Genomic DNA, 24,760 nt, shown 5'->3' with positions numbered 1-24,760 from the left:
CACAGTGGCTGACTTGTCTGATTCTTTTCTGCATGGGTTTTACCGATTTGCAATAAATGAGCGATTAATCTCCAAGAGCAGTAAGGTGATTAAAAGTAAAATGGAGAATATGGCCACCTGTGCTCCATCAACATCCCTGTACAATGGCTGCAGTGTCACATGTACACTCACTGGCCTCTTTTCTTATATATACTACAGGTGACTGTCTAGGCCGATGGTTGATTGCAGAGTTAGGATATGTTCACACTGAGTAATGTGAACCGAATCACCGCTCGCAGAATTCTGCAAGCGGAGACCCCATCTGACGCCGCCCACCGAAATACATTGATGGTAGGACTGCGCGGCCCAGAGAATGAACATGGTCTTTCTTTGCGCAGATCAATATCAGCTGGTATGCTGAAGACCCATGTTCATAGCGCAAATTTCTTAAGCGCAAGTACATTTCGCTCAAATTACCCAGTGTGAACATCCCCATATGTTGTCACAGCACTTCTGGTGGGGGAAACTGGAGTGGGGATGAGTACATGGATTGGTTGTATTTCTCTCCACTCTCGTATGTGTGTGTTGTAGTTGCACTTCGAATATTCGCGAATTTCGCAAATATAGCGCTATATATTCGTAATTACGAATCTTCTTTTTTTTTTTTTTTTTTTTCACAGTACACATCACAGTGATCACCCCTCTCTGCTTCCAGCTTGTGTGGGGTAAAGAAGGCTCTAATACTACTGTGTGAGATTGGCGTGCGAAAATTCGCATATGTGAATTTTCGCATGCGCGAACTTTCGCGTATGTTAATTTTCAAATATGTTAATTTTCGCATGCGCGAATTTTCGCATATGCGAAAACAAAACGAGAATATTATGAATATGCGAATATGACGAATATTCGTCCATATATTCGCGAATATTCGCGAATTCGAATATGGCCTATGCCGCTCAACACTAGTGTGACTTCATAAATTGATGCAAATGAAGGGAAGCCCCTGCATAGTGAATAGATTACGGACATTCCTACACCAGTTGGTCACTGGAGTACTTTTAGACAAATATTACTTCTGTGCAAGTGATACATTTGCTTCCACACAGCCTGGAAGTGCACAACATTCGATGGCAAGTCTACGCTCAGAAATATACACTGCATGCAATTTTGCAGGAGTTCACTAGTTGATGAACTTTCACCCTTAAAAGCCCATAAATGTGGCCATATTAATCCATGTATGGTTCCTAATGCAGTGCCTCTAGACTAAGGCCATGTTCTGCTGCTTCTGAATTTATGCAGAGGTTTTTTTGTTTGTTTTTTTTTTATTTTTTTATTTTTGGTTACCTTGTATGTTTCTGCTTTCTTTTTGCTTCTCAGACAATGGCTAGGGAACATGACTTTTCTAGATAACTTATAAAGATTATCATCCATATTTATAAGAGGGGAAAAATTTACCCATGACAACCAATCACAGCTCAGCTTTCATTTTACAAGAGCTTGTTATCCGTCTTTAAACTTAAAAAAAAAAAAATAAATAAATAAATAAAAAAAGGTCCTAAATGCATTGAAATAAAAGTTACATACTTTCTCCTCCATTCCCATGTTGATCCCCTGTTCCGCACTCTGGTCTTTTATTTAGGAGCAGAGGTCATGTGACCACCCCAGCCAATCAGTGGTCACACTCCTGGCATTACTGTTAAGTGATGGTGCCATGAGAGGCTTCTGATGGTTGTGGAGGTCACGTAACCTCCACTACTAAATCGGGAATAGAGTGCCAAATGGAGTCAGAACGGGATCAGCGCCAGGACAGAGGGGGAGGTAACACGTTATTTTAATTTTATTTAGGACCTTTAAAAAAAGTCATTTTAATTTTTATGAAGGTTAATTAACTCCTTTAACATATGAAACCTGGGCTGTGATTGGTTGTTATGGGTTTCTTCTACATAAGTCTTTTAAGGAACTGCTTCTTAGCAGGAATTCTATTGCATATAGACAAATACATGACTGCTATTATTAAAGGAAGTTTAGATACTTTCAGTGTTTTCTGAATACGCCAGATTTCTTGGTATCCTTTCCAATCCTCATCTCACAACCAGTCATAAAATGAATGACTATTGCTCACTGACGAGGTTGAAAGCTTTTCAGAAATAGTAACTCCAGACTGAATTCCAAGATGCAGTGTTTACATCTCCAGGAGGTGTGTGGTGATCTGTGTCCCCTACAGCTATTAAATCAGACAGGCACTGATCCTTTGCCAAGGTCATGTTACTTTCCTTTGCTCTGACACATAGTACCTGTCATTGGTACCTACAGAATAAACTATGACTGCTGCACCACATACAACTTAACCTTTACACACCAAATTGAAGATTAGTGTATTTTATTTTACTATACTTACCGTCGGGACCATGGTTATGGTTATACAAAAACTGCTTTTAATAATGCACTGGATCACTGGTTCTTTAATATATAATGGGGACATTTATCATTGTTTGCTTTGGCAAGCGAGTTCTGAAGGCAATTTTTTGCTTATGTGCTACATATTTATTATACTATCACAGAGGGTTGATAAATTTGGTGCACATAAGCAAAACAAAAAAGTCCCAACTGAGACTTTTGTGAGACTCTTTTGCAACTTTTTTTATTTTTTTTTATTTGCTCATGTATGGGAGTTTTGTACTCCAGGTCAGACCTGGAGTAGACTTGCGACTTTTTGAAAGGGGTTTTTGCTTCGGTAAGGCTGTTTGTAGCTTTTTTCTTACCCACAAAAGTTGCACAAGAAAGTGCTTAGTTGCACGTGAGACTTTTTTTATGCGCCCAAAGTAAGCAAAAAAAAAAAAAAAAGGCTCTAAATACCTTGATAAATGCCCCCCAATTTGTCTAGTGCATTTCCTTGAAGGAGAAATATTTGTGATACTTCTGATACTGAAAATATTTTTTTGTTTTCTGTGCACAAGTTAAAAAATACTTTTTTATTACATCTATTACACTTTACTATTTTTTGGGGTGATGATTATGGATTTTCATGCATTTTTTAGGGTTTCCTGTTTCACAGTCTGTAAATCCTAACCATGCAGGTGCAAGACTTAATTTTAATATAGATTATTGCAGGGATTCTTCTATACAGAACACCTTTCCATTCCTGCAGCTGTGCTAAAACTATGAGGAAACAGGAATTACCATTTAAGAAATGTTTCATAGCTCGGATCCCTGGTATTAAAATGTTATAAAATATGAATGTTACATGAAAAAATGTTTCTCATGAACTCGGCGTTAACTAAAATAACAACAAGCTTTTACAAATATGTCAACACATAACATATACATATGTCTGTATGTACACAAATACCACTGTTAACATACCAGATGTGTATGTGTATATAGTGTATGTATACTGTATATATAACCAATTTAGAAATACAGTTGAATGACTAAAATTGTATGCAGTGAAATAGTATAAATTTGTAAAAATATATATGCTGAAACCAGAATATGCTTATCGTGTACCATGTTACAGCATCCAGCGCTGTATACATTGAACAGAAAATTCCCCTGCCTAATATCACTAGGCTCAAGCTTCACAGTAAAAAGTTGAGTTAGAAAAGTTGTGTCCAGAACAAACCCTATGGATACGACTGTTTGAACAATATAGCAAAATATCTATGTCGCCATACAGTTATTCTCAAAAGCCCTCCCATCATATACTGTTAGGCCATATTTACATGTCGGAATTTCTGTTGCGCATGGAGATTCTGCTTCAGGAGATTCCCATTGATTTAAACAGGATTTTGCTGTGCTGTGTGTTCGGAATGTCCTCACCAGATGTTTCCAGCACAGAAAACACATTTATTCTTTCTGCGGACTCTGCACAGAATGCATAGACGTGCGGACATTCCGTAGTGTGAACATAGCCTTATGAGTTCATGGAAAAATTAATGCATTCACTCTTCTGAAAGATGTTTAATAGTCAAGTGCTGATGATAATGCAACTAAGCACTGAAGACTAAGTTCACACGGCAAAATTTCCATGCAGAATCCGGAAGAAAAATGTCGAAATTCTACCACATGAAGCTAACATTGTGGTGAATATAATTTTCGCTTTCCCATTTATATCGCAGATTTTATGCTGCAAGAATTCTTCATTCCAGGTTCTGCAAAAACATTGAACCTGCCGTTAGTTTTTCAGAATTCCTCGACAGAACGAGGAATCCGGCCAGAATCTGTGTGATATTCTGCATAAATTCAGCACAAACTCCATGCACATTCCGCAAGGAATCTTCAAAATATCCGCAGCCAGCTTGGCAGAAAGGAATCTGTACGGAAGCACAGAAATTCCACTGTGTAAATTTAGTTCCTTTCCCAGCTTCAATAAAGGACATATAACGTGAATACGCAGCTTGCTTAGCATCTTTAAAATGGCAATTGAAGCATACTGATTGGAAGTGGGCCTTTTGGTGTATGCACAAATAAGAACCTAAAGGGCAATTCCATTCCCTAAAAAGGTGCCCCCTATCCACAGGTTAGGGGATAAGTGTCTAGTTTTGGCGGGGAAGGGAGAATCTTGTACAGACAAAAGGCATCTTCATAGCAAAGTAATTAGGGAACCCTTTGAAGGGGATACAACAATTTGGAGAAGCTCATCATTTGATAAAGATGGATTGTTCCCATTAGAGATAGGAAGTTGCTGCCAACTCTTCTTCATGATCTTGCTAAATAAAAGGGTATAATTAAGTGTGTAAAATGTGTCTAACTTCCTCTTACTACAGATGCCAAGCCACAGGAATACCCAAGATCTCCGATCTGGAAGACGCAGTAAGCCCACAGAGACATAGAAAAGGAAGCTCGCTCTTTTAATGACCCACAATTTTTCAAACATCAACAAGCATTACTGGGTTAAGGATAAGTCTTCCTCATGCTGAGAAAAATTGAGAATTATGTCATTGCAAATATATAAGTAAAAACCGGTCGCCCACTGTAATACCCCTGAAAACCATCCCTTACGTGAGTATGTGGGGAAAAGGGCTCTATGTTCAAATTAAACAGAAGGGAGAATATGGTGCACCCCTTTTATAATGTAAAAGGAGCTGGTAAGCTCGCACAGGCTTGGGGGTTGGTATAAAAGTTAGATAAGATAAAGCACCCAAAAAAAACGTTTTAACAGCCTAACTTACTATAGCATGCTGTGAGTCCATTGAAGTGAACTAAACACGTGACAAAATACCAATGTAATCGCCTATTTACTTAATATCCCTTTAAGGAAGGGAGTTATGAAACACTGGACCATACAGTGTAACCTCATTCTTATTATTCATAGTTATGTGGTTAAATAGGAGAAATATCTTCTACAGTATTGTCTTAAGAACATCCCAGCCCATTCCTAATCCCATTCCTTTAAAACTTTAAACGATAATGTACTATATCACATATCTCGAACAGTCGCTCTACTGAACCCCTTCGGCAGGAAATACAGAGACAAGAGCAAAGACTAAATATGTATATATATATATATATATATATATATATACATATGCATACATATACAATGTATAATGTTTTCCACCACATGCTACAACCTGTTAAGTCAGAGTTTGTTTGCAGTACTTACACCTCTGCATTCCCTAACATTAAATACATTGCCCACACCCAGATTCCTGTGCAGCTTTCAGGTTATGTCCTGTATAACAAATGGAAGATTAGACAACACTTAAATCTGCTGGATCCCCTGTAACTCTCCAGTGTGAAATCCTTCTTCCTCGGCCTGTTCTGGCGGTTTCTCATGACTCTGCAAATATTTAGTTTGTAACACGTTTACATCTCTGAAAGGCACCAGCAGTTACAGTAAAGTGAAAACTGAAGCAAATCTTCCTTATTTGGTGCTCCATAGCTTTATAGATGTCCATGCATGCTTCAGAGATCGCACTGACTAGAAGTACACACAAACCTCCAAGAATTGATATACATTATAAGGAGCCGTCTTCATCCTACTGCAAGGCTAAGCCGGTCCCTAACATTCTGGTGCAGGATAACAGCTTCTCATATTATAGAATTTATTTTTATTAAACTGTTCTACATGATACAATAAATAAGTGTAGGCTCTGTCAGGTTTTCTATTTAACATATAAAATTACATATCTTTTAACATCTGTACTTAATCTGTAAAATGTATTTTTGCCAAATTGCCAATTCATTTTTGCCATTTTTTATTTGCACATTGTCCTGCCGCAATGATTATTGTGTGTGTCTCTTTGTGTTGGTATGTGTTGCACATTACTTGCATAAGGTCTTGTTTGTATTGCCATCAAGTATTCCATTGTCATAACAACACAGAAGCTGATAGATCTGCTGGACCTGCTGGGTACACAAAGTGGGCACTTTTATTTTACGGGGCAATAAAGAAGGCATAGGCGTGCGCATGGGGCACACCCTAATCAAAATCAAACCTTAAACTTGAGGCTCTATCACCTCCGTACTGCAGCCCTGTGGGCTGCTCAGTGGCAGATCCAGGGGAGGGGGGCCCTTTCACATTCGGGACACGAGCGGAGCATCGAGGAGGACGCGCACGCACATGGTAAGTTATCTGCACGCCATCTTCAGTGCTAAGAGCACTGAAGGGGGGCAGTACACAGAAATACAGCCTCCAGCCATACACTGTATATGGCTGAAGGCTGTATGTCTGTGGGGGAACTATGCTGCCAACCTAATGTGGGGGAACTATACTGCCAACCTAATGTGGGGGAACTATACTGCCAACCTAATGTGCGGGAACTACAACCTAATGTGGGGGAACTATGCTGCCAACCTAATGTGGGGGAACTATACTGCCAACCTAATGTGGGGGAACTATACTGCCAACCTAATGTGCGGGAACTACACTGTCAACCGAATGTGGGCGAACTACAACCTAATGTGTGGGAACTATACTGCCAACCTTATGTGGGGGAACTATACTGCCAACCTAATGTGGGGGAACTATACTGCCAACCTAATGTGGGGGAACTATGCTGCCAACTAGAGATGAGCGAATTTACAGTAAATTCAATTTGTCACGAACTTCTCGGCTCGGCAGTTGATGACTTATCCTGCATAAATTAGTTCAGCTTTCAGGTGCTCCCGTGGGCTGGAAAAGGTGGATACAGTCCTAGGAGACTCTTTCCTAGGAATGTATCCACCTTTTCCAGCCCACCGGAGCACCTGAAAACTGAACTAATTTATGCAAGATAAGACATCAACTGCCGAGCCGAGAAGTTCGTGACGAATCGAATTTACTGTAAATTCGCTCATCTCTACTGCCAACCTAATGTGGGGAAACTATACAAAAACATAAAATTGTACTATTCTGATGTATGAGGGTCATGCGCTGTGATTTGTAGTTTTATCGGTACCTTTTTTGTTTTGATGGTACTTTTCAATTGCTTTTTAGATATTTTTTAATGGTATTTGGAGTAACCAAAAATGTGCAAATCTGGTTAGTGCACTATTACGCTAAGCCTAAAACTGGCCTGGTAGGACGGACATGGTCCTCCTCCAGACCACCCCTGTCACGCGGAGGCGGAGTCACTGCAACGCAAGGGTGAGGCTCATCCAGGTTACTGCGCAATACCAGCGGCATTACTGTCGGTATCCCACTCTCCCAGAATGGCTTACGGCAGCCAATATCTGCTAGAGGTGATTTTTTATTTTTAACCCCTTAACCCCTTAAGGACTCAGGGTTTTTCAGTTTTTGCACTTAAATTTTTTCCTCATCACCTTCTAAAAATCTTAACGCTTTCCATTTTGCACCTAAAATTCCCTATTATGGCTTATTTTTTGTGCCACCAATTCTACTTTGCAGTGAGCGTAGTAATTTTACCAAAATATCCACCGTAAAGCGGGAAAAAAATTCATTGTGCGACAAAATTGAAGAAAAAACACCATTTTGTAACTTTTGGGGGCTTCCGTTTCTACGTAGTACATTTTTCAGTAAAAATTACACCTGATCTTTATTCTGTAGGTCCATACGATTAAAATTATACCCTACTTATATAGGTTGGATATTGTCGTACTTCTGGAAAAAAATGATAACTACATGCACGGAAATTTATACGTTTAAAATTGTCATATTCTGACCCCTATAACTTTTTTATTTTTCTGCGTATGGGGCAGTATGAGGGCTCATTTTTTGCGCCGTGATCTGAAGTTTTTAGCGGTACCATTTTTGTATTGATTGGACTTTTGGAACGCTTTTTATTCATTTTTTCATGATGTAAAAAATGACCAAAAATACGTTATTTTGGACTTTGGAATTTTTTTGCGCGTACGCCATTGACCGTGCGGTTTAATTAATGATATATTTTTATAGTTCGGACATTTACGTACATGGCGATACCACATATGTTTATTTTTATTTACATGGTGTTTTTTTAATGGGAAAAAGGGGGTGATTTGAACTTTTATTAACTTTTTAACAAAAAGTAAATTTTTAAATTTTATTAACTTTTTTTACACTTTTTTTTTTGCAGTGTTATAGCTCCCATAGGGACCTATAACACTGCACACACTGATTGCCAGCACTGTTCTCTGCAAAGCCATAGCTTTGCAATGATCAGCGTTATCGGCATTCGATTGCTCAAGCCTGCATCTCAGGCTTGGAGCAATCAATCGCCGAAGGGACAAGCCGGAGGAAGGTAAGAGGACCTCCGCTCGCTTCCCAGCTGATTGGGACACCGCATTTTCACTGCGGTGGTCCTGATCAGCCCCTCTGAGCAGCCGGGAAGGTTTTACTTTAGTTTTAGACACGGCGTTCAAATTTGAATGCCGCGTCCAGAGAGTTAATAGCGCGTGGCACCGCGATCGCTGCCGCGCGCTATTAGCCCCAGCTCCCGGCTTCAGATACATGCCGGGACCTACCCGATATGACACGGGGTCACCACGTGACCCCGCGTTATATCGCGGGAGCCAGCCAAGGATGTAAATATATGTCCTTGGCCGTTAAGGGGTTAAATCATCAATTTGTAATAAATGTGTATTTTATTGATTATATACTGATTATTATGATAGTGTACGCTAGCACTACCATCTTTCTATGGATTCTCTAGTTAGTTAGTCACCCTAATGTTTTAGTTTAACAGCTTTAATGATAACAGCTATTGTTTATTTATTTTATATATATTTTTCAGATTTTATTTTTTCTTTCCTCAGCCATGTACACTAAGGGGGAGATTTATCAAAACGTGTGCAGAGGAAAACTTGCCGAGTTGCCCATAGCAACCAATCAGATCGCTTCTTTCATTTTTCACAGGCCTTCATAAAAATGAAAGAAGCGAGCTGATTGGTTGCTATGGGCAACTGGGCAAGTTTTCCTCTGCACAGGTTTTGATAAATCTCCCCCTAAGAGTTTATTTCTTCTTCCTTCATGCTGCATTTTTATTTCATTTACTCATTCGTTCAGCCTCAGTCAGAACCATCTGTGTCACATATTAAAGGGGCAAATGGCTCCTCCTGATAGTTTAGATTCAAATATAGATTGTTCTGATATATTGTTTTAAACTTGCATGATACTACATATTGTTCACACAGAGCACCTGACCTGGTCTGTTTACTGAGCGCAATTCACAGAGAGATCGTGCAGGTCTGTTTATGTATGTGTGCATGCAAGCAAGAGTGTTTTTGTGTGTGTATATATATATATATATATATATATATATATATATATACACACAGTGGTCCCTCAACTTACAATGGCCTCAACATACAATAGTTTCAACATACAATGGCCTTTTCTGGACCATTGCAAGTTGAAACCAGACTCAACATACAATGTTACGGACCATCCAGATCTTTGAAACGTGTCAATGGCCGGAAGAACTGACCTATCAGGATGGGCAATTTACTGGTAAAACCCCTTTATTACTGAAGTGTATGCACTGACTGGTGTCCGGTAGCGCCCCCTACAGTACAGGGAGGTACAACATGTTCTGTACACTTTACCTGTACCAGGGTTAGCTGCTCTTTTGGACACCAGGTGGGGCGACTCCATGTTACTTTTTTAGGACATTTCGTTTACTGTACAGGACCCTGAAGAAGCTCCTGTCCTCTGCATAGACCAGTGTTTCCCAAGCAGGGAGCCCCCAGCTGTTGCAAAACTACAACTCCCAGCATGCCTGGACAGCCAAAGGCTGTCCGGGCATGCTGGGAGTTGTAGTTTTGCAACAGCTGGAGGCTCCCTGCTTGGGAAACACTGACATAGACCATGATTTACAGCTCCCAGCAGATCTTTCTTACTTTTATATGTAAGGATTTGCTTTATCTGTATTAGTTATCTACTTATTTTTCTTTAATTCTCACTTTTTCCTATTTTTGAATGACATTTTGGTGCCTTTAGAACCAATTGCCAGGTTTCCATAGAGTTCTGGTCTCAACATACAATGGTTTCAACATACAATGGTCGTCCCAGAACCAATTAATATTGTAACTTGAGGGACCACTGTATCTATATATATATATATATATATATATATATATATATATAGATACAGTGGTCCCTCAACATACGATGGTAATCCGTTCCAAATGGACCATCGTTTGTTGAAACCATCGCATGTTGAGGGATCCGTGCAATGTAAAGTATGGGACAGTGGTCTACAACCTGCGGACCTCCAGATGTTGCAAAACTACAACACCCAGCATGCCCGGACAGCCGTTGGCTGTCCGGGCATGCTGGGTGTTGTAGTTTTGCAACATCTGGAGGTCCGCAGGTTGAAGACCACTGTTAGAGGAAGTTGAACTCACCTGTCCCAGCCGCTCCGGACCGTAACCGCTCGTCACCGCTGCCCGGGATGTTGCCGTCAATCGCTGTCGCCGCGTCCCCGAGGTGTCCGACGCTCCGGCAAGGCCTCTGCTTCCCCAGGATCCTCGCTCTACGTCGCCGCCATCACGTCGCTACGCACGACGCTCCTATTGGATGACGGGACAGCGTGCGCAGCGACGTGATGACGACGATGGAGAGCGCCTACGATGCAGAGGATCCCGAAGAGGACGCGCCAGAGCCCCGAGGACAGGTGAGTGACCATCACCGAAGCTCACAGGGCACAGTAACCGGCTATCCTGCGGTAGCTGAAGTAGTCTGCGCTGCCGGATAGCCGTTTATGCGATGGCCCCGACATACAAAAGCATCGTATGTTGATGCTGCCTTCAACATGCTATCACCTCTGAGAAGCCATCGCATGTTGAAATGATCGTATGTCGGGGCCATCGTAGATCGAGGGGTCACTGTGTATATGTGTGTATATATATATATATATATATATATATATATACATACACACACACACACACACACACACACACACACACACACACACACACACACACACGCGCGCGTGCGGCGTGAGTTTGTGCACAGGCTGAATGCAATAGGCTGCGCACGCCTATGAAAGAAGGGCGGTTTGTGTATGAGCTGAGGAGGGTGCTGAGGTAAAAAAAACTAAAATGTTTGTCTAGCAGATTATGCAGAGAAGAATTGTGGCCAGGAGAAGTCTTCATGGCAGTCTGAGCTGGAGAGTGAAGGAAAGAAAATGAGAAATCGACTGGAAAAAACTTTTAACTTGAAGGTTTTGGTCACATGACAAATTACTCCATAAGCAGAATCTGCAGCATAAATTCACAACATACCTTTGGATTGTTATTGTAACTTTGCAGTTTGTATGATGAGGCCACAATTACAATGGAGCATATCCACATCCAGGCTACGTGGCACACAATCTTGCAAATGTCATGTTTTCAAATTATTATTATTATTATTTTTTAAATAGCATTAAAGCTATGGGAAGCGGTTTCCATGCCATTTTCACATTGATTCTGATGTATAATTATTATAAAAAAAAAAAAGAAATTCACGTAAAGGGGCCGTAAAGGGGTACTCAGGTGGAAAACTATTTTTTTTATATTAACTGGTGCCAGAAAGTTAAACAGATGTGTTAATGATTTCTATTAAAAAATCTTAACCCTTTCAATACTTATCAGCTGCTGTATATACTACAGAGGAAGTTGATTTGTTATTTTTAGTCTGACCACAGTGCTCTCTGCTGACCCCTCTGTCCATGTCAGGAACTGTCCAGAGCAGGAGCAAATCCCCGTAGCAAACCTCTCCTGCTCTGGACAGTTCCTGACAAGGACAGAGGTGTCAGCAGAGAGCACTGTGGTCAGACAGAAAAGAACAACTCAACTTTATCTGGAGCATACAGCAGATGAAAAGTACTGGAAAGATAAAAATTTAGCAATTGAAGTAATTTACAAATCTGTTTAACTTTCTGGCACCGGTTGATATGAAAACATTTTTTTCCTCTGGAGTACCCCTTTAAAGTGGCTGTGCCATTATATTATACATTCGAAACGTGGCATATACATGTGAAAAGTTTTCATTGGTCGGGGTCTGAGATTTATGAACTTTTCCTCTGCACAAGTTTTTGATGAATCTCCCCGAGTGTTCAGATCCCTACGAATCTCTAGACATAGCAAGTAGAGATGAGTGAACTGACAGTAAATTCGATTCGTCACGAACTTCTCGGCTCGGCAGTTGATAACTTATCCGGCATAAATTAGTTCAGCTTTCAGGTGCTCCGGTGGGCTGGAAAAGGTGGCTACAGTCCTAGGAGACTCTTTCCTAGGACTGTATCCACCTTTTCCAGCCCACCGGAGCACCTGAAGGCTGAACTCATTTATGCAGGAAAAGTCATCAACTGCCGAGCCGAGAAGTTCGTGACGAATCGAATTTACTGTAAGTTCACTCATCTCTAATAGCAAGTGAAAGCGCACGGTAGCATTCTGTACTCCCACGCTATATCTGGGGAATCAGTAGGGGTCTACGCTGAACCCTTCTCGAAATATCCTTGCCACATGTCAAAAGGTTTGTAAAATGACAGGGACATTTTGAGAGACATTTACAGTTTTGTATGTAATAATTCAGATCCTCACTTTTAAGGTACTTGATAATCTGCCTACATGTTTGCAGTAGCAATGAAATTGATAACAGATAATGGGAATGCCATTGGTAAAATATATTATATTAAAATTATAAATATTTTACTTGGTCCGGAAAATGTAATCCAGTGTAACCCCATACACCCAAAGCACCAGAAAAATCCCTTTCTGTGCACAAAAAGGGTTAACATTTCATGTAGATGATGAACTGAAAGCTTTGACACACAGGGATTGTATTATTTGCCATCCTGAAAGCTAAAGGGGCGTTTGGCCTAATTATTTTTTCTGTATAATTAGAAAGGCTTTTGGGTCAGGGACGGAATGAGAACTATTAATATCTTTTCAAGGTTACCTACATTTTCTGTCACATGTCATGATTTACAGCTAGAACACTCAGCACTGTTTTCTCTTGTAACACACAGCCTTTCAAATACAGGTACTCACTGGTTGTGGGAACATGTTCTGGATAACAAGTCTATGGTGGATGGATATGTTTTCCTGCACGTTACAATATCATGCTGGCTTAATACATATATATATATATATATATATATATATATATATATAATATCACTTAGGGTACAATCACACGGCCGTCTGTCCCTGTTTTTTTTTTTTTTATCCCCGTTCAGGTTCTGTTGTTGCCGCTTGTAAATGGATTACAAAGGGTTGTAAAATAATCCCATTGATGTCAATGGGATTTTTTTTTACAATCCTTTCACATCCGTTTGCACCCATCTGCGCTCATTTCCGTTTTTTTTACAGGAGAAAAGACGGTGCATGCAGTATTTTCCCTCCCGCCAAAAAAACGGATACAGTAAATGTAACATTGAAGTCTATGGAAAACGGATGAGCCTTTAAAGGGGTACTCCGGCGCTTAGACATCTTATCTCCTATCCAAAGGATAGGGGATAAGATGCCTGATCGCGGGGGTCCTGCCACTGGGGACCCCTGTGATCTTGCACACCGCACCCCGTTTAAAATCAGTCCCCGGAGCGTGTCCCCTCCGGGTCTGATAACTGTCGATCACGGGGCCAGAGCGTTGTGACGGGGGGGGGGGGGAGGCGGAGTGTGACATCACACGGGGCGGAGCCTTGACGTCACAATGCTCCGGCCCCGTGATCGACAGTAATCAGACCCGAAGCGGACACGCTCCGGGGACTGATTTTAAATGGGGCGCGGCGTGCAAGATCACGGATAGGGGATAAGATGTCTAAGCGCCGGAGTACCCCTTTAATGTCATCCGTTTGCATCTTTTTTTTTCAATCCGTTTTTTGATCCGTTTTTAGTTCTGAGCATGCTCAGAACAAAAACTAAATTTTTTGGGTTTATTAACTGAACAATAACGGATACAAAGGGATAACATCTGTTTGCATCTGTTATTGTCGCTTTTTTTAATTTTTGACAAGAGAAGAAGAGGACGGGTCTTGACGGCCGTGTGAACGCAGCCTTACAATTACATTCCTACATGCTGAATACAGAATGTGTATTCATTTTATTTGGGGAAAATAGGATGTAAAATAAAACATTTTTTTTATCCTTTTTGTTTTGTAAATAAACCCCCCTAATTTTTATTAGTGACGTCAGGGAGGTTCCAAGATGTGGTGTTAAAAGCATCATGCCTTGTAAGGCTATGTCCACATGGCGGGATTTCTGTTATTCTGCTCAAATTCCAATTAGAGTAGAAGTTCTGTGCTTTAAAACACTTATTCTGCAAGAATCCAATGTCCCATTAACTTTAATGGAGATCTAAACAGAATTCCACCAAACTTAACCTCTTAAGGACCCATGACGTATGCATACGTCATGTCTTTTCCTGGTCTCCGCCGCTCACCCGGCAGAGATCGGAAGCGGATCCCTGCTGAAATCCTTCAGCAGGGATCCAGGGCAAACGCCGAGGGGGGCCATGTAGGCCCCCCATGTCGGCAATCGCCGCAAATCGCAAGGGAAATCGCCCTTGCGATCTGCGGCGATACCGGGCTGATCGGGTCTCTGGGTAATTTCGCATGATCCTGGCTGTCACAGACAGCCAGGACCATGCTAAAGCATAGGAGCGAGGTGGCAAACCTGCCACCTCCTCCGATCCCCTGCGATTCTTCGGTTAGTTAACCGACCAATTGCAGGGGGGGCGGTTACCTCCTCCCGCCCTGCCCGGCCCCTGGAAGTCCGGAGAGGACGGGAGGAAGACCGGAGGACGCGGTGGGGGACGGGGGAGTGCTGGGGACCAGCCCCGGTACTTACCTCGTCCCTGAAGACAGGTGAGTGGATCTTCAGCCGCGGTCGGGCCCTTTACAGCAATGCACGTCGCCGTAAAGCGACATGCATTGCTGTATTGGGACCCTGTATACTACAACTCCCAGCATGCCCAGACAGCCCTTGGCATCTGGGCATGCTGGGAGTTGTAGTTTTGCAACATCTGGAGGTCCACAGTTTGGAGACCACTGTGCCCTTCTAGATGTTGCAAAACTACACATCCTCAGCATGCCCATACTGTCCAGGCATGCTGGGAGTTGTAGTTCTGTAACATCTGGCCCTTCAGATGTTGCAGAACTTCAACTCCCAGCATGCCTGGACAGTTTTGGCATACTGGGAGTTGTAGTTTTGCAACATCTGGAAGGGCACAGATTGGGAACCACTGTATTAGTGGTCTGCAAACTGTAGTTCTCCAGATGTTGCAAACTACAACTCCGAGCATGCTGGGAGTTGTAGTTCGGCAACATCTGGCTCTAAAGATGTTGCCGAACTACTACTCCCAGCATGCCTGAGAATGTTTGGGAGTTGTGGTTTTGCAACAACAGGAGGCACACTGGTTTGGAAACATTGTCTGTTTCCTAACTCAGTGTTTCCCAATCCGTGTGCCTCCAGCTGTTGCAAAACTATAACTACCAGCATGCACTGATAGACTGAGCATGCTGGGAGTTGTAGTTTTGCAACAGCTGGAGGTCCCCCCCCCCCCCCCCCCTGTGAATGTACAGGGTACATTCACATGGGCAGGGGGCTTACAGTGAGTATGAGGCTGCAAGTTTGCGATGCAGCAAATTTTGCGCGGCAGCTCAAACTCGCAGCGGGAAAATCGCTGTAACCCCCCTGCCCGTGTGACTGTACCCTAAAAACACTACACTACACTAACACAAAATAAAATAAAAAGTAAAAAACACTACATATACACATACCCCTACACAGCCCCCCTCCCCTCCCCAATAAAAATGAAAAACGTCTGGTACGCCACTGTTTTCAAAATGGAGCCTCCAGCTGTTGCAAAACAACAACTCCCAGTATTGCCGGACAGCCATCGACTGTCCAAGCATGCTGGGAGTTTTGCAACAGCTGGAGGCACCCTGTTTGGGAATCACTGGCGTAGAATACCCCTATGTCCACCCCTATGCAAATCCCTAATTCAGGCCTCAAATTCGCATGGCGCTCTCACTTCGGAGCCTTGTCGTATTTCAAGGCAACAGTTTAGGGCCACATATGGGGTATCGCCATACTCGGGAGAAATTGCCTAACAAATTTTGGGGGGCTTTTTTTCCTTTCACCCCTTATGAAAAGGTGAAGTTGGGGTCTACACCAGCATGTTAGTGTAAAAAAATAAATTTTTTACACTAAGATGCTGATGTTGCCCTATACTTTTCATTTTGACAAGAGGTAAAAGGGAAAAAAGCCCCCCAAAATTTGTAATGCAACTTCTCCCGAGTACGGAGATACCCCATATGTGGGCGCAAAGTGCTCTGGGGGCGCACAATAAGGCCCAGAAGGGAGAGTGCGCCATGTACATTTGAGGTGATTTGCACAGGGGTGGCTGATTGTTACAGCGGTTTTGACAAACGCAAAAAAAAAAAAAAAAAACACATGTGACCCCATTTCGGAAACTACACCCCTCACGGAATGTAATGAGGGGTGTAGTGAGAATTTACACCCCACTGGTGTCTGACAGATCTTTGGAACAGTGGGCTGTTAAAATTAAAAATGTTGTACAGCCCACTGTTCCAAAGATCTAACAGACACCAGTGGGGGGTAAATGCTCACTGTACCCCTTGTTACGTTCCTCAAGCGGTCTAGTTTCCAAAATGGTATGCCATGTGGGGGTTATTTTGCTGTTCTGGCACCATAGGGGCTTCCTAAATGCGACATGCCCCCTCGAGCAAAATTTGCTCTGAAAAAGCCAAATATGACTCCTCTTCTGAGCATTGTAGTTCGCCCGTAGTGCGCTTCAGGTCAACTTATGGGGTACCTCCATACTCAGAAGAGATGGGGTTACAAATTTTGGGGGGTGTTTTCTGCTATTAACCCTTGCAAAAATGTGAAATTTGGGGGGGAAACACACATTTTAGTGAATTTTTTTTTTTTTTTTTTTTACGTATGCAAAACTCGTGAAACCCCTGTGGGGTATTAAGGCTCACTTTATTCCTTGTTACGTTCCTCAAGGGGTATAGTTTCCAAAATGGTACGCCATGTGGGCTTTTTTTCCTGTTCTGGCACCATAGGGGCTTCCTAAATGCAACATGCCCCCCAAAAACCATTTCAGAAAAACGTACGCTCCAAAATCCCCTTGTCGCTCCTTCCCTTCTGAGCCCTCTACTGCGCCCGCTGAACACTTTACATAGATAAATGAGGTATGTGCTTACTCGAGAGCAATTGGGCTACAAACAAAAGTATACATTTTCTCCTTTTACCCCTTGTAAAAATTAAAAAATTGGGTCTACAAGAACATGCGAGTGTAAAAAAATGAAGATTGTGAATTTTCTCCTTCACTTTGCTGCTATTCCTGTGAAACACCTAAAGGGTTAAAATGCTGACTGAATGTCATTTTGAATACTTTGGGGGGTGCAGTTTTTATAATGGGGTAATTTGTGGGGTATTTCTAAGATGAAGACCCTTCAAATTCACTTCAAACCTGAACTGGTCCCTGAAAAATTGAAAAATTGCTGCTGAACTTTGAAGCCCTCTGGTGTCTTCCAAAAGTAAAAACTCGTCAATTTATGATGCAAATATAAAGTAGACATATTGTATATGTGAATAAAAAATAATAATATTTGGAATATCCATTTTCATTACAAGCAGAGAGCTTCAAAGTTAGAAAAATGCAACATTTTCAAATTTTTCATCAAATTTTGGGATTTTCACCAAGAAAGGATGCAAGTTACCAAAATTTTTACCACTAAGTTAAAGTAGAATATGTCACGAAAAAACATTCTCGGAATCAGAATGATAACTAAAAGCATTCCAGAGTTATTAATGTTTAAAGTGACAGTGGTCAGATGTGCAAAAAATGGCCGGGTCCTAAGGTGTAAAATGGCTGGGTCCTTAAGGGGTTAAAGACATTTGTTATAATTTTGCAAAATCCGGAATGGGACAGTGGAATCCCTATTGAAGATAGTGGGCAATAAATCTTGCGGAATTCTGCAGCGGAAATTTCACCATTTGAACGTGGCCCAGTAATACTAAATCTGCCCATTTATGTATGTGGTCTCCCAGCACCAGAAGCTGCCCCGTGGTTTTGGACTGTCTCGGGCAGTTTGGCAGCACAAGGTGTTGAGCCCAGTAGAATGCTACAGTTGTATAAATTATATGAGAATGATAATGACAGATAATATATTTTTCAAAATTACTTTTGTTATTCTTGAATGTACATATGTTTTCCTGTTACTGTGCCTTTAAGAGTGCAACCCATGTGACCTTGCTGTGAACCTCATGTGACCTTGCCTGTCAATGAGACTCCAAAGGTCTCCCCTAAATAGTGAGGTGCAGGGGAGGAGTTTGTCAGTCTAGTTTAGTTCCAGCAAGACTCCTGAGCAACAGCTTAGCTCAGGTGTGCTGTGTGTCGTGTGCTCTGAGGAGAGGCCTATATAAAATCCAATCTCTCAACTGGTCATTCTGCAAGTATTACTCGCAAGAAGGAAATGTATGCCTCTGTGGAATGGTCTTCAGTACCGTGGCAGGACCCTAGCTACCAGGATTCAGTCTCAAGTCAGTATAATTCTGTCCGGTGAAAGCACCACAAGTCACAGCAAGGCAACAGGGCTCCCAAGGGGTTACGCTTCACTCCCACACCAAGGCCAGCTGTTTGTGTATTACCATCTGCAACAGCTCAGTAAAGACAATTATCCGTAACCTGATGTTGGTGTTCATTTACTCGCTGAGTATGGCCCAGGAGAAGCTGCCTCCAACCTCAGACAGTGTATAGGATAACGGTGCCCTGGCGTCACAAAGTGATCAGGTATTTCCACCAACACCACCCCATGTCACCCCAACACTTTTGACCATCACAAGCAGGGTAGTACCTGTTCATGAGCTGATGGCACATGTATAATATAGAACACCTTACCTGCAAACTTGAGCAACCTACCTAATGTAATAAAAAGTAGTGCATGTGACCTCTTAACATCCCAAAATGAATTTAGACACCATAATGGATATAAATCCCAGACCAGGTCTCAAAATATATACAGACTTCTAAATGGATTCATATCTAAAGAGACCTTTTATCTAGTATTGAGACACTAAACTACTAGTATGCGTTTATACAGCTGGGTTTAGTGTCCCTAATCAACTGCCCACCAGGCCCTGCTATCCAGTTCAAAATGGTAATGAAGGATAAAAAAAAAAAAAGCAAATTTCTTCCAAAAACAGCACCACAGCGCTCATCAGGTGGTGGGTGCTATTCCAGCTTGGCTCCATTCAGTTCATTGGAACTAAGCTGCAATAGCACACACAACCTGAGTACAGAAGTGGTGCAATTCTGTGACAACATCAGCTGTTTTTCTGACCCTGGATTACTCATTAAAATTTTCTTTTTACTAACCAGGATCAGAGTCCCAGACTCCTTCACCCGGCTACACAATGGACTGAAGAAGATGGGGGAGAGTATGCCTTATTTCATTACACATGGGCACAAATGCAAGGTGCACTCTCCTTGGCTTTATTGGTGTAGGGAGCAAGCCCCAGAAACTAAGATAAGGAGTCTGGGATTCCGATAGCAGAGAGGAAAAAGTCTATTTAAACTGAATATTGGGACTGAGTGGGCTTCAAAGTGGCAGTTTTGGGACAATAAATCCAAACTGTGTGGTTTAGTGTTCTAAAAATGGCTGACATATTCCCCTGGAAGTTTATTTACCTTCACTCACCCCTGCAGCATGCAGTTCGCTTTCCATAAGGTTAAAAGTTAGTATGTGGATCTGCTTAGGGCACCACAAAAGATTTGTCTCACCTGTCCATGTTTTGTACTGTAATCATTACATTTAGAGAATAAGGGGTAAAGTGGAACATAGAACAAATGCAGTTATTTTTTTCTTAATTTTTTTTTAATGAAGTAAACGAGATAAAGGTAAGCAATGACTTTTCCTCAGTCTGAAGCGCGGTCCTCATCGGCAGGAAGCAGTGAGGAGGAGGAAGATGACGGAGGTTCTGATTCCATCTCTGCTTCTTTTTCGTCCCTCTCTATATATAGGGCCGTGGCCATGAAGAAGGCCCCTCCGATGACTGCCATTATGGTGCAGGTCATGAGGGCATACTCCAGGCTGCGGTATTTCAGAAGAGGGGATTTGGCATATCCTCGTTCGTAGGTGTCAGATATCAGGCCGATGAGGTACGGGCTGCCGGCGTCACCTAGGAGGTGATAGATTGTCATCTGCACGGCCAGGGCTGAAGATCTCCTCCACGGAGTTACTACTTTTAGTATAATGTCAGATATGAGGGTGAAATTTACTGACAGAAGTGTCTCTCCGATGAAGATGAAGATGTTGGTGGCAACGAGGCTGATGTTGCCAAAAGTCAATGCCAACAGAAGAAAAGGGGCGGAGAGCATCATCGCGCATCCACACACAAGCGGGTCCGCCCGTGGGTTGGATTTGCGATATCTTTTACTTATCTCCGTCCCTGCTACAACTCCCAGAATGCCGGAAACGACTGTAACCACACCAAATATTAGGATGTCGTGATAGTCACACGGTTCAGCACGGCAAGGGTCCTTCTCTTGTAGGAGTGTTCGTGCGTGGGTCAGGTATGACGGACCCCATACACCTATGGCTCCCACTATGAAGGATACCGCCGTCGATCCCATGGTGGTTAACATGAAACTTCGATTTTTAAATAGTTTTTTCAGATCTGTTGCCCATTTGGCAAACTTCTGGGATTTGTTGTTCTTCTTCCCGTTTGTAGTCGTTCTTGGAAGCTCCTTTGTGACCAAAATCATCAAAGCCACAGCTATGAGGCCCAGGCCAGGGGTGACCCGAAACGCCCAGTGCCAATCACCCCTTGCTGCATCAGTCACTTTGGGCCCGATGATGTATCCTAGTCCGCAGCCTACAGGTATGACAGAGTAAAACACGTTCAGCATGCGGGTCCGCTGGTCACTTGTAAAAAGGTCTGCAATGATGGAGGGGGCGATGGTGCAGAAAGTCGCCTCTCCGGCCCCAACCAGTCCACTCGTCAGCAGGAAGAGCAGGAAATACCCGTCAGGGATGAATGACAGGGTAAGTGTCATGCTCAGCCAAACGATGACTCCTGCGCAAACAGTATATTTCTTATTACAGTGGTCGCCCAAATATCCGGCAATTGGTGCGACCAGCACGTAGCTTCCAATGAACAATGTATTCAATAAGCCGGACAGACTAGCATTGGTGTCATATGCTTTCTGTATATAAGGCAGCACCCCCGCCACGCTGGAGCGATTTGCATAGATGAGCAAATTAACAAAGGCGAGGATCACTACGGTGATGATGGAACGTGCGGTGGACATCACGCTTAGAGAGGGCAGGTTCTGCCTCTCAGGGATATCGCCCTTTTCTACATCCATATCACTATGGTCCTCCATTGCTTCTTCCTCCTCCTTCAGCAATGGGTCTTGTGGAGAGGCCATGGTCACAGGTCAGAGCCTGAAAACACTAGAGAGAGAGAGATAAGTGAACACATTAGACAACATGTCATCATTCCTGTCATTATACAATAGATCCTTCATACAGAGCAGAAATGTCCAGCACAGAACCACAAGATAACACTAAGACCATCGCAGCCTCAGAAGAAGACGCTTCTCTATAAGTGTTTTATATGGAGATGCCTTCCCTGAGGTTACCAATGTCTGATAAACCTGAACCTGTCCGGTCCTAGTAATATCTGATAACCCTGAACCTGTCCGGTCCTAGTAATATCTGATAACCCTGAACCTGTCCGATCCTAGTAATATCTGATAACCCTGAACCTGTCCGGTCCTAGTAATATCTGATAACCCTGAACCTGTCCGGTCCTAGTAATATCTGATAACCCTGAACCTGTCCGGTCCTAGTAATATCTGATAACCCTAAACCTGTCCGGTCCTAGTAATATCTGATAACCCTGAACCTGTCCAGTCCTAGTAATATCTGATAACCCTGAACCTGTCCGGTCCTAGTAATATCAGATAACCCTGAACCTGTCCAGTCCTAGTAATATCTGACAACCCTGATTCTGTCCGGTCCTAGTAATATCTGATAACCCTGAACCTGTCCGGTCCTAGTAATATCTGATAACCCTAAACCTGTCCGGTCATAGTAATATCTGATAACCCTGAATCTGTCCCAGTAATGGTGGATTATGAGGGCTTGGCTGTATGGTCACTGGGCCATGTGAACTTCATACTGTAGATACAATTGGGCTATCCTGCTATATACATTTACTAATAATGAACCTACCCCACCTCATTGGGATCTATCCGTACCCTATATGACTTTCTGCCACTAGTTGATTTGAAAATTTTTTCCTTTCGGAGTCCCCGGAGTATTTCTATTGTTAGTACACACAGAATTCTATTATATAATATTATATTTCTGCCCTAATCTTTCTGTTATTCTTTTACTACACCACCAAATCTTTCTCATAGAATTATATCTTTTAGAACTTCATGAATTAGGGCTCTTTTTCTTGGGGGCTTTTTTGGGCATAATTGCATTTTAGCAGTTTTGCAAGAAAAAGCTCTGGTCATGATACTATCTGTGCGTTTTATTATGTTTAATGCCTAAGCCAAGAATTGTCACAATGCTATGAGGAATATAACTTTTGTTATTTCTTTTGGAAATTAATTTCTTGTTTTTTATGCTAAAAAGAAAAGCAACAGCAATAAAAAAAATCTGTCAAACAAAAAGCCCTGTGTATGTATGAATAGAAGAGGCTGAGACTTACCTTGTGGTTCTCTCTTCAGACAAGGAACGGTCAAAATCTTGAATTCTATATCGCAAATAGAAACTCTCTAACAAACACTTTGCACCACAGGTTGTGAATGCAAAACACACTGAAGAGACTGCAGCCGGCGCGCACCTCCTTGTACAGCTTACGGTGACATCATCACAAGCATGTGTGACATCACAGGGTTCTAAACCATCTTCAGGTATGTGTATATCTGTATAGTAAATGTGAGTAGCCATATTAGTCCAGTAATGCAGATTGTAATACCTTTTTTATTGGACTAACAGAATTTTGTAGAGACAAACTTTTGGGATTCCTCCCTGATAATTTATAAAGTCCTTTGATCATTAGTCCTTGACTATTGGACTTGATAAAAGGCGGAATCCTGAAAGCTTGTCTCTACAAAATTCTGTTAGTCCAATAAAAAAGGTATTACAAGAGACTGCAACATATTTTTTGATTTGTGTGTGTGTGTATATATATATATATATATATATATATATATATATATATATATATTAATATACACCTAGAAATACATCAAGTACATAAAAACATATTTTAGAAAAATATTTCTCCAGGCCTGCCAAGTATATCCCCATACTTCACAGTGTATTCTTAGTTTATATATTTTAATCTTTTGACCTTTTAACCCCACTAGGACCAAGGGCATCCTGGGACTTAAAGGGGTATTCCAGGCCAAAACTTTTTTTTATATATCAACTGGCTCCAGAAAGTGAAACAGATTTGTAAATTACTTCTATTAAAAAATCTTAATCCTTTCAGTACTTATGACCTTCTGAAGTTAAGGTTGTTTTTTTCTGTCTAAGTCCTCTCTGATGACACCTGTCTCGGGCAAGGCCCAGTTTAGAAGCAAATCCCCATAGCAAACCTCTTCTAAACTGGGCGTTTCCCGAGACAGGTGTCATCAGAGAGCACTTAGACAGAAAATAACAACCTTAACTTCAGAAGCTCATAAGTAACTGAAAGGGTTAAGATTTTTTTAATAGAAGTAATTTACAAATCTGTTTAACTTTCTGGAGCCAGTTGATATATATAAAAAAGTTTTTGCCTGGAATACCCCTTTAAGATTGAACCGATTATTATTGATATATGTCATGAATGCACCAACGGTCAGATGGTCAGACGACCAAATGATGACCACATCGTCTACATACATCCCATACCATGCGAGGCATGTGGAAAATGGATTGGTGTCAGAAAAAATTAACTGCTCCTCCCACCAAAAACAAAAAGCTTAGCCCGAGCTGATGATGACTTTGCTCCCATTGAAGCACCCGTGCGCTGCAAATAAAAATTGTTACCAAACATAAAATAATTGTGTTTTAACACAAAATCTACCACCTCAATAATGTAATGTCTCAAATCCACAGAATATTTAGAAAATCTCATCAGTATATCCGAGATAGCTGATAATGCCAGGTTTTTTGGAATACTGGAATAGAGCGATTCAATGTCGCAAGTAAGCCACGACAGGGAATCGCTCCATGTGAATTTAGTTCTTCTGACCAGGAGTTTACTGAAAATTCAGATTGTTCAGATACCACGGACACTAGCGGGGACTCAGAACCGCAATATGTGAACACTCACAAGAATCGCAATGCGAGAAGACAGTCAAAAAAACGAGGAAGGAGCGGTGGCAGAAAAC

At 41.9% G+C, this 24,760-nt stretch overlaps 1 protein-coding gene across 1 annotated transcript; it reads right to left on the bottom strand.

The window, feature by feature from the left end:
* Positions 1 to 20,267: 20,267 nt before the first annotated feature.
* Positions 20,268 to 23,204, bottom strand: LOC130284270 (protein spinster homolog 1-like). The gene is made up of 2 exons (XM_056534470.1): positions 23,089 to 23,204; positions 20,268 to 21,818 (listed from the first exon to the last, which is right to left on the bottom strand). The coding sequence occupies exon 2, from the start codon at positions 21,791 to 21,793 to the stop codon at positions 20,279 to 20,281; it is 1,515 nt and encodes a 504-aa protein (XP_056390445.1). The 5' UTR covers positions 21,794 to 21,818; positions 23,089 to 23,204; the 3' UTR covers positions 20,268 to 20,278.
* Positions 23,205 to 24,760: the final 1,556 nt, after the last annotated feature.

This window comes from Hyla sarda, chromosome 1 (assembly GCF_029499605.1).
Source record: "Hyla sarda isolate aHylSar1 chromosome 1, aHylSar1.hap1, whole genome shotgun sequence".
Taxonomy (NCBI): domain Eukaryota; kingdom Metazoa; phylum Chordata; class Amphibia; order Anura; family Hylidae; genus Hyla; species Hyla sarda.
Note: the sequence above shows the minus strand (reverse complement) of the source record. Positions and strands in the feature narration are given on the sequence as shown.